The sequence below is a fragment of the Rhinatrema bivittatum genome, chromosome 11, assembly GCF_901001135.1.
Source record: "Rhinatrema bivittatum chromosome 11, aRhiBiv1.1, whole genome shotgun sequence".
Lineage (NCBI taxonomy): Eukaryota > Metazoa > Chordata > Amphibia > Gymnophiona > Rhinatrematidae > Rhinatrema > Rhinatrema bivittatum.
The window spans coordinates 35665598-35680970 of record NC_042625.1 but is presented as its reverse complement, the minus strand read 5'-3'; the positions used below and the strand labels follow the sequence as shown (position 1 = coordinate 35680970).

Below are 15373 nucleotides of genomic sequence, written 5' to 3'. Positions count from 1 at the left end.
TGAGGACAGAATTTCCTTTCATTCTGCCTCTGAAACAGGATATTGATGCCACCTGAATTTTTAAAGAATGTAATACTAGACCCTTTTCTAAACCTTTCTGTAAAAAAGATTAAATATTTGGTATCCCCCCAACAAGGGGATACCGAATAATTGTTGAAATGGTTCTCAAACACCATACACGTATATGTGCTAGTGATGTTGAATTCTTTCTTGCTTTTAACAAAGTAGAAATTACAGATAAGCGTAGCCTTTTTTTATAAAAATTTGATTTTTCAAGCGTTATGCTATAAGATAAAATGGAGACATATCTTTCATTAATATTGGATCTTGGAAGAAAAGATGGTTTGTAGACCTAATTGATCACCCTTTAAACCATCAGGTTCCAGGAGTCTTTTCTTCCAAGATTCAATATTAATGGAAGGTCACTATTCTTCTCCCTATGTAGCCAAGCATCTTTTTGGCGTTTACTGTTGCTTTATCCACTGTTTGACTACCTTAAGCTCATCAAATACAATTACCCCCATATTCCTTTGTGCTTAGAATAATTTCATCTCCATTACTGCACCTTTCCCTTGGCCTCTATTTTTTATATCAATGGAAATAGTGGGAAAACATATATTAAATTTAGCTTTGGCCATGACTGAATTGGTGCATCTATCCTTTAGATTCTGTGAGTCAGTTATAAATGGATAGCTTTTTTTCGAATCACCATAAGATCCACCTGAAGTGTGACCCATCAATTCACTATCTTTTGAAAGGCCTCTTCACCAAATTCCCACTCACCTGAATCCAGAAGACTTCTGCTTAGAAAATTGGCTTGAACATTTACTTGATCTGCAAATGTATGATGCCAAAATCTGTGAAAGATTTCTTTTCACTCAAGTGAACAAGAGATTTGTCTCCTCTGATATTCCTTGACTTCATGTTCCACCTTTGTTTATATGCTACTGCAGTAGCAATGTCTCATACTATTCTCACCTCTCTCCCCTTCACAATGTATTGAAGATGGAAAAGCTAATCTTATTGCTCGTTTCTAATCTATTGATTAACCAAATGGCTTCTTTCCTTGTACACACTATCCCTGAATAAAGTGATGTTGGCAATATACTCCCCAACCTGTTAGACTCACATCTATGGTGACTAAAATCTACAATGATGCTTTTAGGTTTATTTATTTATTTATTTATTTATAATTTTTATATACCGACATTCTTACATTAAAATGCAAATCATACCGGTTTACATAAAACAGAAAAAGCAGGAAAAAATATTCCATAATCAATACAGAGAACATTATAATAAAATTGTTAACAAAGGCTATAGAGGTAGGAACTTGAAAAAAGGTTACTTAACAGAAACGTAAAAGAAAAAAGTAGTAAATGGAAGCACAATAATAAGGTTAATAGATGTATATCTCTGATAATCAAAAACAGATGCTTATCTTACTTGAGCAGGAAGGAGAAGATGACACTCATAGTCTTGAGTTTCAGGAGATCAATGATAAAAAAAGATAATTCTGTAGAAGTTGCATGTGAGCTCTGGTCCAATGATCTAGGTCTGGAGTTGCTGCCATTGTCCCTAGTAGTTTAAAGGTAGTCTCATACTCTTGGGATTCCTTGTGTCAAGAATTTGTTTACTTGTTCGATTATCTTGGTCACCAACTTTGAAGTCAGTAATACACAACCTTCCTTGATATTGAATTAGATACTCAAGAGACTGGGATGGAATAAGATTGTTTTCTGCATAATTGATTACCCAGCCTAAACTTTCTAAAATCTATTAGGGATGTGCATTCGTTGATCAATTAGTTTGTTTCAGCAGTATGTGCATATCTCAAGAATTGATAGTAAGCTCGTACATATGTAGGTGGCTATCCACCTACATATGTGCATACCATCAGTTTTGCACCTACTCTCCATTCAGGAGAATGAAACAAATTGGCCAATGAACACACATCCCTAAAATCTGTACCACTCTGCTGGATACTTCAACACATTCTTGATAAGATTTTGCTCTGATAAACCAGTCATCCAAATATGGATAATTCCTTCTTTTCTTAAAAATGCTGCTAGTACCATCATTACTTTGGTCATCTGTATCCAGTCTATGGTGACTCCCTTGCAGTTAACATATCTTCTTTTCAGAATGAAGGGGAAATGCCCTAGATGTTTTGTGAACCACTTTAATAGTTGGGTTCCAATCTGGGGTTTCCTCCATTTTGTCTTCTGTGATTCTAAGTGATGAAATCACTTGTGAAATTAATACTGCAACTTCATCCTTAAGAAAGAGTCTAAATACTGGATCTTCCTTTTTTTCAGACTGAATTTCCCCTTCCTCAATAGAATCACAACTACTCCCATCATATGGATCCTCATAATCCAAAATGGAGACTCAGAGGATTTATAAAAACCTACTCCGCTGGGGGGGTGCTCTTGAGCAGCGACCAAGATGGCCGCTTGATCCCACTCCTCTGCAAGATCCCTTAGCCTAATTCTTCCTACGCCCTCTATTTACCATAGTGACTAGCTTTTTTCCCCTCATTCCTTTCATAGCAATATCCGGCCCTAAATTGGGGAAGATAGTCTTTGCACGTGCAAATGCAGCTTCTATCTCCCAGGTCTACAAATCCAGACGATAATACCTGAAAAGGGTGTGTAAGGAGGACCATGTCGCAGCTCAGCAAATGTTGACAAGAGACAACAATCTAACCTCCGCCCATGACACTACCTTAGCCCTAGTGGAATGAGTCCTTACCTGAGTGGACAACGGCTTTTCAGCCGCCATATACGCAGCCGTAACCACTTCCTTAATCCAGCAAGCTATTGTAGCCCGCAAAGCTGGTTCACCCTGTCTTCCCCCCACCATGAAGAACAAACAGATGATCCGACTTTTTTAAAAGTTTAGAAACCTCCAGATATCTCATGACAAGTCTCTTGACATCCAAGGGATGCAAAAGGCAATATTCTTCCGCATCTCTGTCCTTATCCAAAGATGGTAAGGAAATGGACTAATTCAAGTGAAAATCTGAGACCACTTTAGACAAGAGGGAAGGAACAGTATGCAACCGTATTGCCCCTGGAGCCACCCAAAGGAATGGCTCTCAGCAAGACAAGGCCTGCAGCTCAGAATTCTTCGCATAGAACAAATCGCCACCAGAAACACCGTTTTCAAGGTCAGTAATCGCAAGGAAAGGCTTCACAGCAATTGAAACATAGGGCCCACCAAAAATGCAAACACCAGGTTAAGACTCCACAAAGAAACCGGTAACTGTAAGGGAAGACGAAGATGTTTCACTCCCCTCAAGAAATGGGCTATATCAGGGTGAGATAAGGATTCACCATTCACTTGGCCTCTGAAACAGGCAAAAGCCGCTACCTGTACCTTCAAGGAATTAAGGGCCAACCTTTTATTCAACCCATCCTGCAAAAATTCCAAAATGAGCAGGATCTTAAATGGATGAGGAAGCACTCATCGATCTTCATACCAAGCCTCAAACACTCGCCAAACTTGCACATAGGCTAAGGACGTGGAGAACTTTCATGCTCGTAAGCAAGGTGGCAATCACCACAGTAGAATATCCATGCTTTAACAAACGAGCTCTCTCAAGGGCTTTACAGAAAAATAAAACCAAGTCAGATCTTCATGAAGGACAGGCCCCTGTAGCAACAGGTTTCTGTGCAGCAGAAGACAAAGGGGGGTTTCCACGAGGAGTCTTTGCAGATCTGCATACCATGGCCTCCTGGGCCAATCCGGTGCCACCAGAAGCACCGTCCCGCTGTTGCCTTTGATCTTTCGAACCATTCTTCCCAATAAGGGCCAAGGGGGAAAGGCATATAGCAGCTTGCCTTCCGGCCAAGCCTGCAAGAGAGCATCAATCCCCAAGGATTTCAGATCTCTCTGCAACTGAAGAATTGAGGAACCTTTGCATTGTGAGAAACAGAAGATTGACAGAAGGACTCTTATTTTCATTTCTTAACTATTTTTATTTTATTTTTAAATGAGTAGATTTTAGTTATTTTGTTTATTATTTTTATTGAATTTTATTGTATTTATTCTGTTAAGAACATAAGAACATAAGAAAATGCCATACTGGGTCAGACCAAGGGTCCATCAAGCCCAGCATCTTGTTTCCAACAGTGGCCAAGCCAGGTCATAAGAACCTGGCAAGTACCCAAAAACTAAGTCTATTCCATGTAACATTGCTAATGGCAGTGGCTATTCTCTAAGTGAACTTAATAGCAGGTAATGGACTTCTCCTCAAGAACTTATTCCAATCCTTTTTAACCACAAGCTATACTAACTGCACTACCACATTCTCTGGCAACAAATTCCAGAGTTTAATTGTGCGTTGAGTAAAAAAGCACTTTCTCCGATTAGTTTTAAATGTGCCCCATGCTAACTTCATGGAGAGCCCCTAGTCTTTCTACTATCGAAAGAGTAAATAACCGATTCACATCTACCCGTTCTAGACCTCTCATGAGTTTAAACACCTCTATCTAACTTTTGTATAATGATTTTTACTATGTAAACCGTAAAGATAGAATCTTGTGTTCTGTGTAACTGTATATAAAAATTGTATAAATAAATAAAATAAATAAGTCGCCAAAAGGTCTAGAAATGGAAGGCCTCAGCGATCCATTATCAGCTGGAATGCCTCATCTGACAATACTCATTCTCCTAAGTCCAGACTCTCCCTGCTGAGAAAGTCTGCTCTTACATTGTCTTTTCCTGCAATTTGTGAGGTTGAGATCTCCTGAAGATGCACCCCCGCCCATTCCATAAGTTGGTCTATCCTTTGCAATACTTACTGGCTCTTGGTTCCTACCTGCCGACTGATGAAGGCCACTGTTGTTGCATTGTCCGACATTATTTGGACCACTTGACCCTACAGCTGAACTGCAAGCACGGCCACTGAACTGCCCTGGCTTCCAGCTGATTGATGTTCCAGAGAAACTTCTCTGTATTTCAGCACCCTTGCGCAGTTTAGTTCCTGACAGTGAGCTCCCCAACCCTGGAAGCTCGCATCTGTTGTAATACCAACCAGTCTGGCGACATCAGGAAAACTCTCTTTCTCAAATGATCCGCTTGCAACCACCATGGAGATGAGAGCAGACTTCCATTGGCAAGTGGAGCTGAATCGAATAGTTCAGAGACTGCGGGTTCCATTGAGACAGCAATGAACGCTGAAGTAGACGCATATGCACCCTCATCCACAGTACTACTTCCAGGGTTGCCGCCATCAACCCGAGCACCGGCAGATAGGACTACACTGTCAGGCATATAATGTTCACCAGATATTTATTTATTTATTTAAGGATTTTTTATATACTGCGGCACATTAGAAAACATCTCCTCAGTTTACAATGAACAATAATTCAGCAACAAGCTTTACAATCCAAACAATTTAGAATGGAACATACCGGATATAAAATACAACCAGTAAACAATTAAAATCCAAATAATACAAAGGGGACGTACTTAACAGGTGAAGGATATATGACAATACAATTATATATAATTTGGGGAATAAATAACAGGAGATGTAAATAACTTGGGATTCTGAAATTGTAGGATAGTTCCAAGGATCAAAATAGTCTTTACAAAAGTAAAAGTAGTGCAGACATTTAGATCAGGGAATGTGTTTGGAGTTATTGTATAGTGTCTGCTTGGAAAGGAGAACGATAATTGTATGAGTATCATATATTTAGCAATATCTGAAGGGGAGATGTTCATTAATTGTAGGCTTGTTTAAACAGCCAGGATTTAAGGTTCTGTTTAAATTTCCTATGGCAGGGCTCCTGGCGCAATTCTGTGGGCATTTTGTTCCAGATGTTGGTTCCAGCTATCATGAATGATCGTTCTCTCGTTGAGACATATTTTATATGTTTGAGTGTTGAAATAGAGAGTTTAGCCTTGTGCATTTTTCTTGTTGGTCGTCTGATGTATGGAATGTAAAATGATCGGAGAACCAATGCATTTCTTGGTTATAGATTGACTTGTGTATAAGGGTAAGTACTTTGAATAATATCCTAGACGCAACAGGAAGCCAGTAGAAGAATTGTAGAGCTGGAGTAATGTGTTCGTGGCGGTGCGTGTTAGTCAGCAAGCATGCAGCTGCATTTTGTAGCAAATGTAGTGGTTGTAGTGAATTTTTTGGGAGTCCTAGTAAGATGGAATTGCAGTAGTCCAGTTTTGACAATATAGTAGCTTGTAGTACTGTCCAGAAGTCATGTGGGTGTAGGAGGGGTTTAATTCTTTTCAATGTATGAAGTTTAAAGAAACCATTTTTAATGGTGGAAGTAATACATTTTTTTAATGTGAAATGTTTGTCAATTATAACGCCAAGGCTGTGGACTTGCTGTAAATTGTGAGGGTCAAAGTGTGATTGAAGATTAAGGATAGAATGGATGTTGTTTTGTGGCGTAATGATGAGGAGCTCTGTTTTGTTAGTATTTATTGCCAAGGAGTTTTCAGTGAGTAGATTTTTTATTTCTGCAAGTGCAGTATCCCAGGTTTTGAGAGCGTTGGGTAGGGAGTCATTGATGGGGATAAGGATCTGCACATCATCTGCATATATGAAGTGTGGAAGACCCAGTTTCATCAACAGTCGACAGAGTGGAGTGAGGTATATATTGAAAAGTGTTGAAGATAGAGAGGATCCTTGGGGTACACCTTGTAGCAGATTTCTGGGTTTGGATTCATGTCGGCAAATTTTTACACTGTAGTTCCTGTCATTCAGAAAAGATTGGAGCCAACAAAGTGCAGTGCCAGTAATGCCAATTTGTGCGAGGCGAGTGATGAGGGTATTGTGGTTGACCGTGTCAAATGCCGAGGAAATGTCAAGCAGGGCAAGTATGTAAGAGTGACCAGTGTCTAATGTTTTTAGAATTGAATCGGATGCCATCAACTTTTGAATACGAGCTTCCAGAAGAAAAACTTTGCCTTGCTTTATGTATAACCGCACACCAACGACTGAGATGCCTGTAGACTGCTTTTGGCTAGGTTCACCACCCAACCGAGCTCCTGCAACAAGGAGACCACCTTGCGGGTCACCAGACGGCTCTCTTCCAGAGACCTGGCCCGAATCATCCAGTCGTCTAAAATACGGGTGTATAAGAATCCCATCCTGCCTCAGTTCCACTGCCATTCCACCATAACCTTGGAAAAGGTTCTGGAAGCAGTGGTTAGACCAAAAGGCAGCGTCCTAAACTGATAATGGCACCCCAGCAAATCAAAACACAGAAAGCGTTGGTGCTCCAATTGGATAGAAATATGGAGGTTCACCTCAGACAGATCCAAGGAGGTCAGAAATTCCCCCGTCTGTATGGCCATTATCACTAAGTGCAATGTTTCCATGCAAAAGTGAGTCACCCACAAATGATGGGTGACTCCTTTGAGATCCAGGATGGGACGAAGGGAGTCCGTCTTGGGCACAACAAAATTAATGGAATATCAACGCGTATTTTCTTGAGATGTGGGTACTGGAACCACAGCCTTCAGACTGAGAAGTCTTGACAGTGTACTCTCAACTGCCTGTTTCTTCTGCAGGGAGACAACATGAACACGTCCCGAAGAATACTGCAAAACTCCAGTGCATATCCTTCTCATATTACCTCCAGGACCCACTGATCCAATGTAATCTCAACCCACCTCTAATAAAAAGAGAGAGGCAACCCCTATCTTTCTATTCCTGGGGGTGGGTCAGAAACTCTTCATTGGGATGCTCGGGAGGTTCCACTACCTGAGTCCACTCCTTGCTTGGGCTGTCTGGGACAAAAGGACTGAGACCTGCCAAAAGGCTGTGTTCTCTGAAAGGTCCCACCTCTGTAGGGACGAAATCGCCTGGAACCCCCGAGACGACCGCTCATACCAAAGGAGCGCGGTGACTGTTTCTTATCCTCTGGCAATCAAGGAGCTAGGGTTTCGCCCCACTTATTGGCTAGTTTCTCCAACTCACTCCCAAACAAGAGCGAGCCTTTAAAATGCAATTTCGTAAGATTAGCTTTGCAAGTCACGTTGGCCACCTAATTTCTCAGACATAACTGACACCTGGCCGCTATTACTGACACCACTCCCCTGGCCGAGGTGCAGACCAAATCACAGCCTGCATCTGCTAAAAAGGCGGCAGCAGGTTCCATAACTGCCCTGGAATTCACACCAGAGTCATCAACCTCCTGAGAGAGAAGCAAACAAGAGCGGGCCACCAGGGAACAAGAAGCTATCTTCATATCATTGCCACTTCAAATGGATTGGCCACTTCAAATGGATTGGCCACTGTTGGAAACAGGATGCTGGGCTTGATGGACCCTTGGTCTGACCCAGTATGGCATGTTCTTATGTTGCAGTTCCTTTAAGGCCATTCCTCCCTTGACGGGATAATCATCCATTTAGAGATGACACAGACAAGCGCATCCACTTTTGGAAAACTCAGACGCTCTCTCACCATTGGATCCATGGGGTACAGGGCCTCCAAGATCCGACCCCCCTTTAAAATTTGCCTCCGGGGCATCCCATTCAAGATCAATCAATCCTTGAACGGCCTCCATAACAGGGAAAAAACAAGAGGCTTTACGCAAAGAAACCAAAATGGGATTTCTCTTTGGCTCAGACATGGAATCTGCCCCAGGGACTCCCAGCATCTTCAATGTCTGGGAAATCAAGGCCGGTAATTCATCTCTATGAAAGAACCGCAACATTGTTCTATATGGTTCCAGTCCTGGGGGGGGGGCGGATTTCCCCATCCTCCAGGGAGTCAGGATCTCTCTCATCAGTGCCATCTGGATGCCTGTCAGCTACACCTGGAGCTTGAGGTGAACTTCGGCACTTAGCCTTACCAGAAGAGGGGAAGGCCACTGCCTGAGGATCTGAACTGACAGGCTTGGATGGCACTGAGGACTGCGCCTGAAGGAAGGACTGCAATCCTTGAAAAAAAACACTCTAACCAAGAAAAGCAGAAGGATCCATGCCAAGACCAGGAGATGCTTGCACGACGCCCACCTAAGCTACAGTTTCCTGCGGAGGAACCAGTCAAGGGAGTTCCAAGGTCAAGCATCCTTCCTGACATATCCTTAATCAAGCCATCATCAGGCTGGGAAGACCTGATGATGGCTTAAAATCAGATTAAGATAATTCTCCCTGAGCCTCTAAGCAGCACTAGCATAAGTTAGAGGGCACTCCAGGCTGAGACACCCTAATATGACAAGCAGTGAAAAGAAAAAAGCGCTTAGGTTTCTTAGCCACCGGCGCCATTAATCCGTCAGTACATTTACCAAGCGACTGAAGATGTGTGCCCAGCCTAAGCCTCATTGAAACAAAATTTAAACACATACATTTTTTACACACAAAATTTAAGCATCCAAAGTTTGTGCACCAAAGAGCTAAGCACACTGTCACCACTCCAAACCTTGGCTCACAGACATGCGTGAGAGTGCGCGCACAATTCGGGACACAAATAGGACGTACTTGCATGCAATAACGATCTTGAAGAGGGCAGCTGACCATTCAGAAAAAAGCACGTGAAATGCCACCACAGCCTACCATGTGGCGCACAAAAAAAAAGCAGGTTAACAGCGGGGCCTAGCCCAACCAGGCCATTCAGCCTACCAGGCTGCCCAGTTCCCCTAACACCCCCCCCCCCCCCCCCCCCCCGGGGAGCAAGAACACACATCGAAATGGTGCGCCAAGCACAGAAACCGGAGAAAGTCCTAAATTAACCCCTCCATTTAGTCTCTGTTGGGTTTTTTTTTTTTGCAAAACATACCTGAGCTCAGCCTTCCTCGCAATCTCCAGTAGGGAAATGCACGTCCACCATCTGCCAGAACCGGAGAATATTGGTTTGGCTGATATCACTGCAGGAGTATATATACCATGACATCAGTTTGTTCAGTCTCCATCTGCTGCATAACCCACTGGTTCTGGATTCATCTGTCTGGACGCTAAGAAACATTTAGTTTTTGCATTTTTGTGCGATACCATCAAATCTGCCTCTGGATGCCCCATCTTCTTACAAACAGACAAAAAGCTTCATCATTCAATTTCCATTCTCCTGAGTCCAGACAGTTTCTGCTCAGAAAATCTTCTTTCAGATTTTCTTTGCTTGCGATATGCAATGTTGAAATCTGAAGGAGACTGGCTTCTACCCACTGGAAGAGCTGATACATTTCTTCTGAAACTGCTTGTCTTCATGTCCCATCTTGTTTATTAAAGTAAGCTACTGCCATTTCATTGTCACATAGAATCTTTACATCCTTGCCTTTCAATAATGGCTGGAAATGACTTAACACCAGGCAAATTGCTCTTGTTTTCATCCTGTTGATAGACCCAACAGCCTCTGTTTGAGATCATACGCCCTGAATCTACTGTACTTGGAAACGCACTCCCCAGCCTGTTGAACTGGTGTCTGCTGTCAGAATTACCCAGGCTAGAGGCACCAGATTTATCCCTCTTGCCAGGTTTGTTTTGAAAATTACCCTCTATGACACCGGTGTAATAAGATGTGAGTAAAAAACATGTGCTGAAGTACAATACGTTTTCTTTATCCATGCACTAGAACTTTTCTTTTCCCATCTACATGCTGGGGAGAATTTTCAAAACATTTATGCACAGAAAACAGAATATATGTACATAAGTAGCTTGTACTAGCTTATATGCTATTTTATAAATATCAAAAGTACGTGCGTATTTTTGTTCTCACGCACACATTTACGCATGAACAAAGGGGCAGTCTTCAGTGGGGCCAAGAGGTTAAGTGGCCAAATTGCTAATTTATAAGAGATTTGCATGCATATATTTGTCAACTTATTTGTGTAATTTTATACTTGATATTTATCCTGCGCAAATGATATCAGACTCATTTACAATTTACTGTTGGTTGAATGGAAGGTCTGGACGAACTGGGTGGGGAGTTCAGAGTGTTGATAACCTGGAAAAGGACTGGGTGAACTGGTGAAGTTTTTGTAAATTGATTTCAATTACTCGCGCATGTTTTAAAATACCAACTTCCACGTGTAAACAGAGTTTTATATAAGCAAGTCACAATTTTTGTTTGTGTGAAAAATATGTGTGCATATGTTTTTAAAATAGATAGAAAAAGTACACATTTTCTATGTGGGATAGATTATCTGGCATACCTGATACAAACAGGTTATAAAATACTGTGCCGAGTTGTTTGAAAGTTACCCTCAATATATTAAAATGTATCAAATATGAATAGCTGATACATCATAAATAAAGGTAAGTAAAGAAGCATTTAGGGCCTGATTAACTAAGCTTCTTTCCCATAGATACAGAATGGGAGAAAAACCTTAATAAATCAAGCCCTTAATATAGTTGGGAAACTGGAAAGCACTCACAGTTAATGGAACCTGTTTTATTTCTTCCTCCAAGGATGCATCATTCAATCCTTCTGTAATATCACCAGTTGTTTCAGGAGGTTGATTTTCAGCTGGCATTTCAATAGATTCGGAATCTTTGCCTTTAGTTTTGTCTCCTTCTAAAAATGTACAAATAGGAATACAAGTATCAGTAATAATTCTACATTCTGATTAAAGAAAATCTAAGAATCCTGTTGCACAAACTTCAATAAATATAAGTATCAGACAGATACATACACCATTTAGTCAGACTGTTACCAGCCATAAACCAATTTTTGGCAGTGAAGCCTGCATGTTATTAGTTACTACTACTTACTTTCCTCTAATGCAGTAACTGATGTTTCGTCTGCTATTTTAACTGACTCATCAATTTCTGAGACAGGCATCATGCTCCCTGCATCTTCATCTGGAGGTTCTAAAAGTTCTTCTGGTTCCATAAAGCAACAGAGAATGAAATTAAAAAAAAACAACACAGATTGTATGTAGTGATACAAACAAAGCTTTAATTGATGAGAGTGTAAGTAAGTTTAGGGGTGCAGGGACATGTCTGTTACAACACTTCTAGTTCCTCTCCCACTTCACAATCCTAAGTTCAGAAAAAGACAACGTGTTCTCCTCAGAATTAGACTTTTATTTATCAGGATTTGGCAGGATTTAGCATTTATTTATTTTATTTATTTATTTATTTATTTAACGTCTCTTTTATATCGCATCGGTTCATCAAAAAACAAAAACTTTTGGGCGGTGCCCTTACAGATAACAGATAATTAGAATAATACAATTTAACTTTTGGGAGGAGCCCTTACATATAACAAAGTTCAGTGAGTAGATGCAAATAGATAAACTGTAACCATAACTATATACATAAGAGTGCATAGTACAAAAATCGGCAGACATAAGGCATTCTTAATAAAATATCAGTGAATAAATTACAGAGGAGTTTATGTAATGGGGGGGTGACATGGGGTAGGCTTTGGGGTCGGTTTCAATTTTTTTTTAAAGTAGGGGTATATGCTCCCATGCATATATCATGAGGCAGGGAATTCCATATGGTGGGGCCGGCAAGTGGAAAAGGCTCTATTTATAGTGGAGGAGAGTTTAAAAGGATTTGATGGGTTGGGCACGAAGAGTTCCTTGGAGGGCTGGGCAGGTGGGTCTCTTGGAGGTGCGGGGGAGGAGGGGGGGGTTGATCCAGTTGAGGTTGGAGTTTAACAGACTCTTGTGTATGATAGAAAGCGCTTTATAAAGAATTCGTGACTGTATTGGGAGCCAGTGTAGTTCGATAAGTGTGGGAGTGATGTGGTCTCTTTTTTTTGTATTTGACAATATCCGAGCGGCGGCATTTTGTAAAAGTTGTAAAGGCTTGGTGTGTTTTGTGGGGATGCCAAGAAAGAGTGCGTTACAGTAATCAATTTTAGATAAAATAATAGACTGTAGAACTGTACGGAAATCAGTAAAGTGTAGTAGGGGTCTGAGTTTCTTTATTGTTTGAAGCTTAAAGTAGCAATCTTTTATGGTGGATTTGATGAATGGTTTGAAAGTAAGGTGATTATCAATAATGACACCTAAATTGCGAGTGTGCAAGGGGAAATTGGTGGATGAGTATGCAATGGGATGTCTGGGAGCGGTTGCCTATTAGAAATAATTAATAGTTCGGTCTTGTTGGAATTTAGAGCTAGGTGCATGTCATTTAGGAGTTGGTTGATGGATGAAAGACAGGATTCCCAATTTTGTAAAGCAGTTTGGATAGAGTCCGAGAAAGGGAAAATGAGTTGTACATCGTCAGCATAAATGAAATGCTTGATGTGCAGGTTAGTGAGTAGCGTAGTAAGGGGAATCATGTATATATTAAATAGCGTAGAGGAGAGTGAAGAACCTTGGGGCACACCTTGGGGAAGACTGATTGGATCAGATACATTGTTTTCCACTAGGACAGTAAAAAAGCGATTTTGGAGATACGATTGAATCCAGGCTAGGGCATTGCCGGTAATCCCAATACTCATGAGGATGTTGAGGAGGACATCGTGATTGACTGTGTCGAACGCAGCCGAGATGTCAAGCATGGCGATCAGATAAGAGGATCCTGAGTCGTTCCTCTGATAAGAGTATCGTGTAAGGAGAGCAGCAACGTTTCAGTACTTAAATGCTTCCTGAAACCATGTTGGGTGGAAGGGAGGATATTGTTTTGTTCAAGGTGATCGGAGAGGCGTGAGTTAATTAGTTTTTCAAGAACTTTAGCTAGGAGGGGTAGGTTGGAAACCGGTCTGTAATTAGACAGAGTGGCGGGGTCAAGATTCGGTTTCTTGAGTAGCGGTTTCACTACTGCTTGTTTGAGAAAGTCCGGGACAGTGCCATGCTCTAGAGAAACAGTTGAGAATATTGATAGAGGTTTGGCGATCACCTTGTGTACAGATAGTAGAGTTTAGAAGGAATGGTTTCAGAGGGATGTGTTGAGGGTTTCATTTTCTTTAGTACTGTTTCTACTTCTAGGGAGGATGAGGATTCAAAAGAGGAGAGGGGAGACTGGAGAGTTCATAGAGGGAAGACAGATGTTGAGGTTGTTGTGCGAGAATTGTGCCGTGATGGAGGATACCTTGTCTTTGAAAAATTGTGCTAATTCGTTGCAATGATTTTTAGAGGAGTTAGCTGGTTTTTGTGAGTGTGTGGGAGAAGTCAGGTCAGCAACCATAGCGAAAAGGGCCTTGGGGTTATATTGCAGACCATTTTTTTTTTTGGCGTAGTATTCACGTTTAGCTTGTAGGATGGAATTTCTATAGTCGTGCATGCGTTGATAGTAGAGAGTTTTGGTTGCGGGGGATTGGTTTTTGCGCCAGGACCTTTCCGCAGATCTGAGTTGGATTTTAAGATTTCTGAGGACCGGCGTGTACCAGGGTTTCCTATTTCTACGGTTCGGGTTGACAGTTTTTGTTATTAGGGGGCAGTGTTTATTGGCAATGCTAAGGGTGAGGTTAACCCAGGTGGAGAATGCATTATCTGGGGATGATAGGTCAATATGCTTGTCTATGTCTGAGCATGCTTGTGTTATGGTTTCTACATTGCAGGATTTGCGAAATTTGAAAGATATGGGCTGGAGGGGCATGGAAATGGCACTTTGAGGAAGTGTAAGTTTAGTCTTGATCAGGGAGTGATCAGACCAGGGTACTGCCATGCATAATGGGGGATTGCTTATGCTAATAGGGGAGTTGATAAAGATCAAATCAAGGGTGTGGCCAGCTTTGTGTGTGGGGGAGTTCACTATCTGTTGGAAACCCATGGCTTCGAGTGAGGAAAGGAAAGCTTCACAGGCCGGGGATTGTGGTGAGGTATCCACATGTAAATTAAAATCTCCTAGGAGAATCGTGGGTATGTCAGGTGATAGGGCATTTGCAAAGAATTCAATAAGGGGTGATGAATCTTTCTCAAGGAGACCGGGGGGGGGGGGTATAAATGAGACACAGTTGGAGAGATTTTGATTTGAAGAAGCCAATTTCGTATTGATATGGGATATCACATTTCTGGGACAGAAGTTGGAGGTCCTTTTTTACAGCCAGGAGTATGCCGCCTCCTCTCTTCTTTTTCCGTGGGATTGAGAAAACATCGTAGTTATCTAAGGGTAATTGGTTGATGAGGGGAGTGTCATGTTGTTTGAACCAGGTTTCGGTGACAGCGCATATTTCTGGTTTAGAATCAGTGAGAATATCGTGTAGAAGATGGGTTTTCTTTTGGAGAGATTGTGCATTGAAAAGGATAATGGAAATGAGTGAGAGGCTGATAGCTTGAGAGCGTGTGAGGGTGTGTATAGGGATAAGTCTTCTTTTGTTGTGAGGGGTTTTGTGGTGTATGGTTTGATGTGTGGGTGAAAGGGAAACATATGGGTGGAATCCTGTTTGATAGGTTGAGGTGCAATCTCCGAGTAAAGGAGGCATTGTTGCACTACAGTGTAAAGTAAGTAGCAGGGTTAGGCGAATACAGGTATTAATGCAAAATACAAAAAGCAAAAT

At 41.5% G+C, this 15373-nt stretch overlaps 1 protein-coding gene across 1 annotated transcript in view; it reads right to left on the bottom strand.

Moving 5' to 3' along the window:
• DNAH10 (dynein axonemal heavy chain 10) overlaps positions 1-15373 on the bottom strand; it is a 952322-nt gene that overhangs the window by 920702 nt on the left and 16247 nt on the right. The window contains 2 exon segments of the mRNA XM_029571350.1: positions 11352-11491; positions 11689-11799. Of these exon segments, the coding sequence (XP_029427210.1) occupies positions 11352-11491; positions 11689-11799 (251 nt within the window).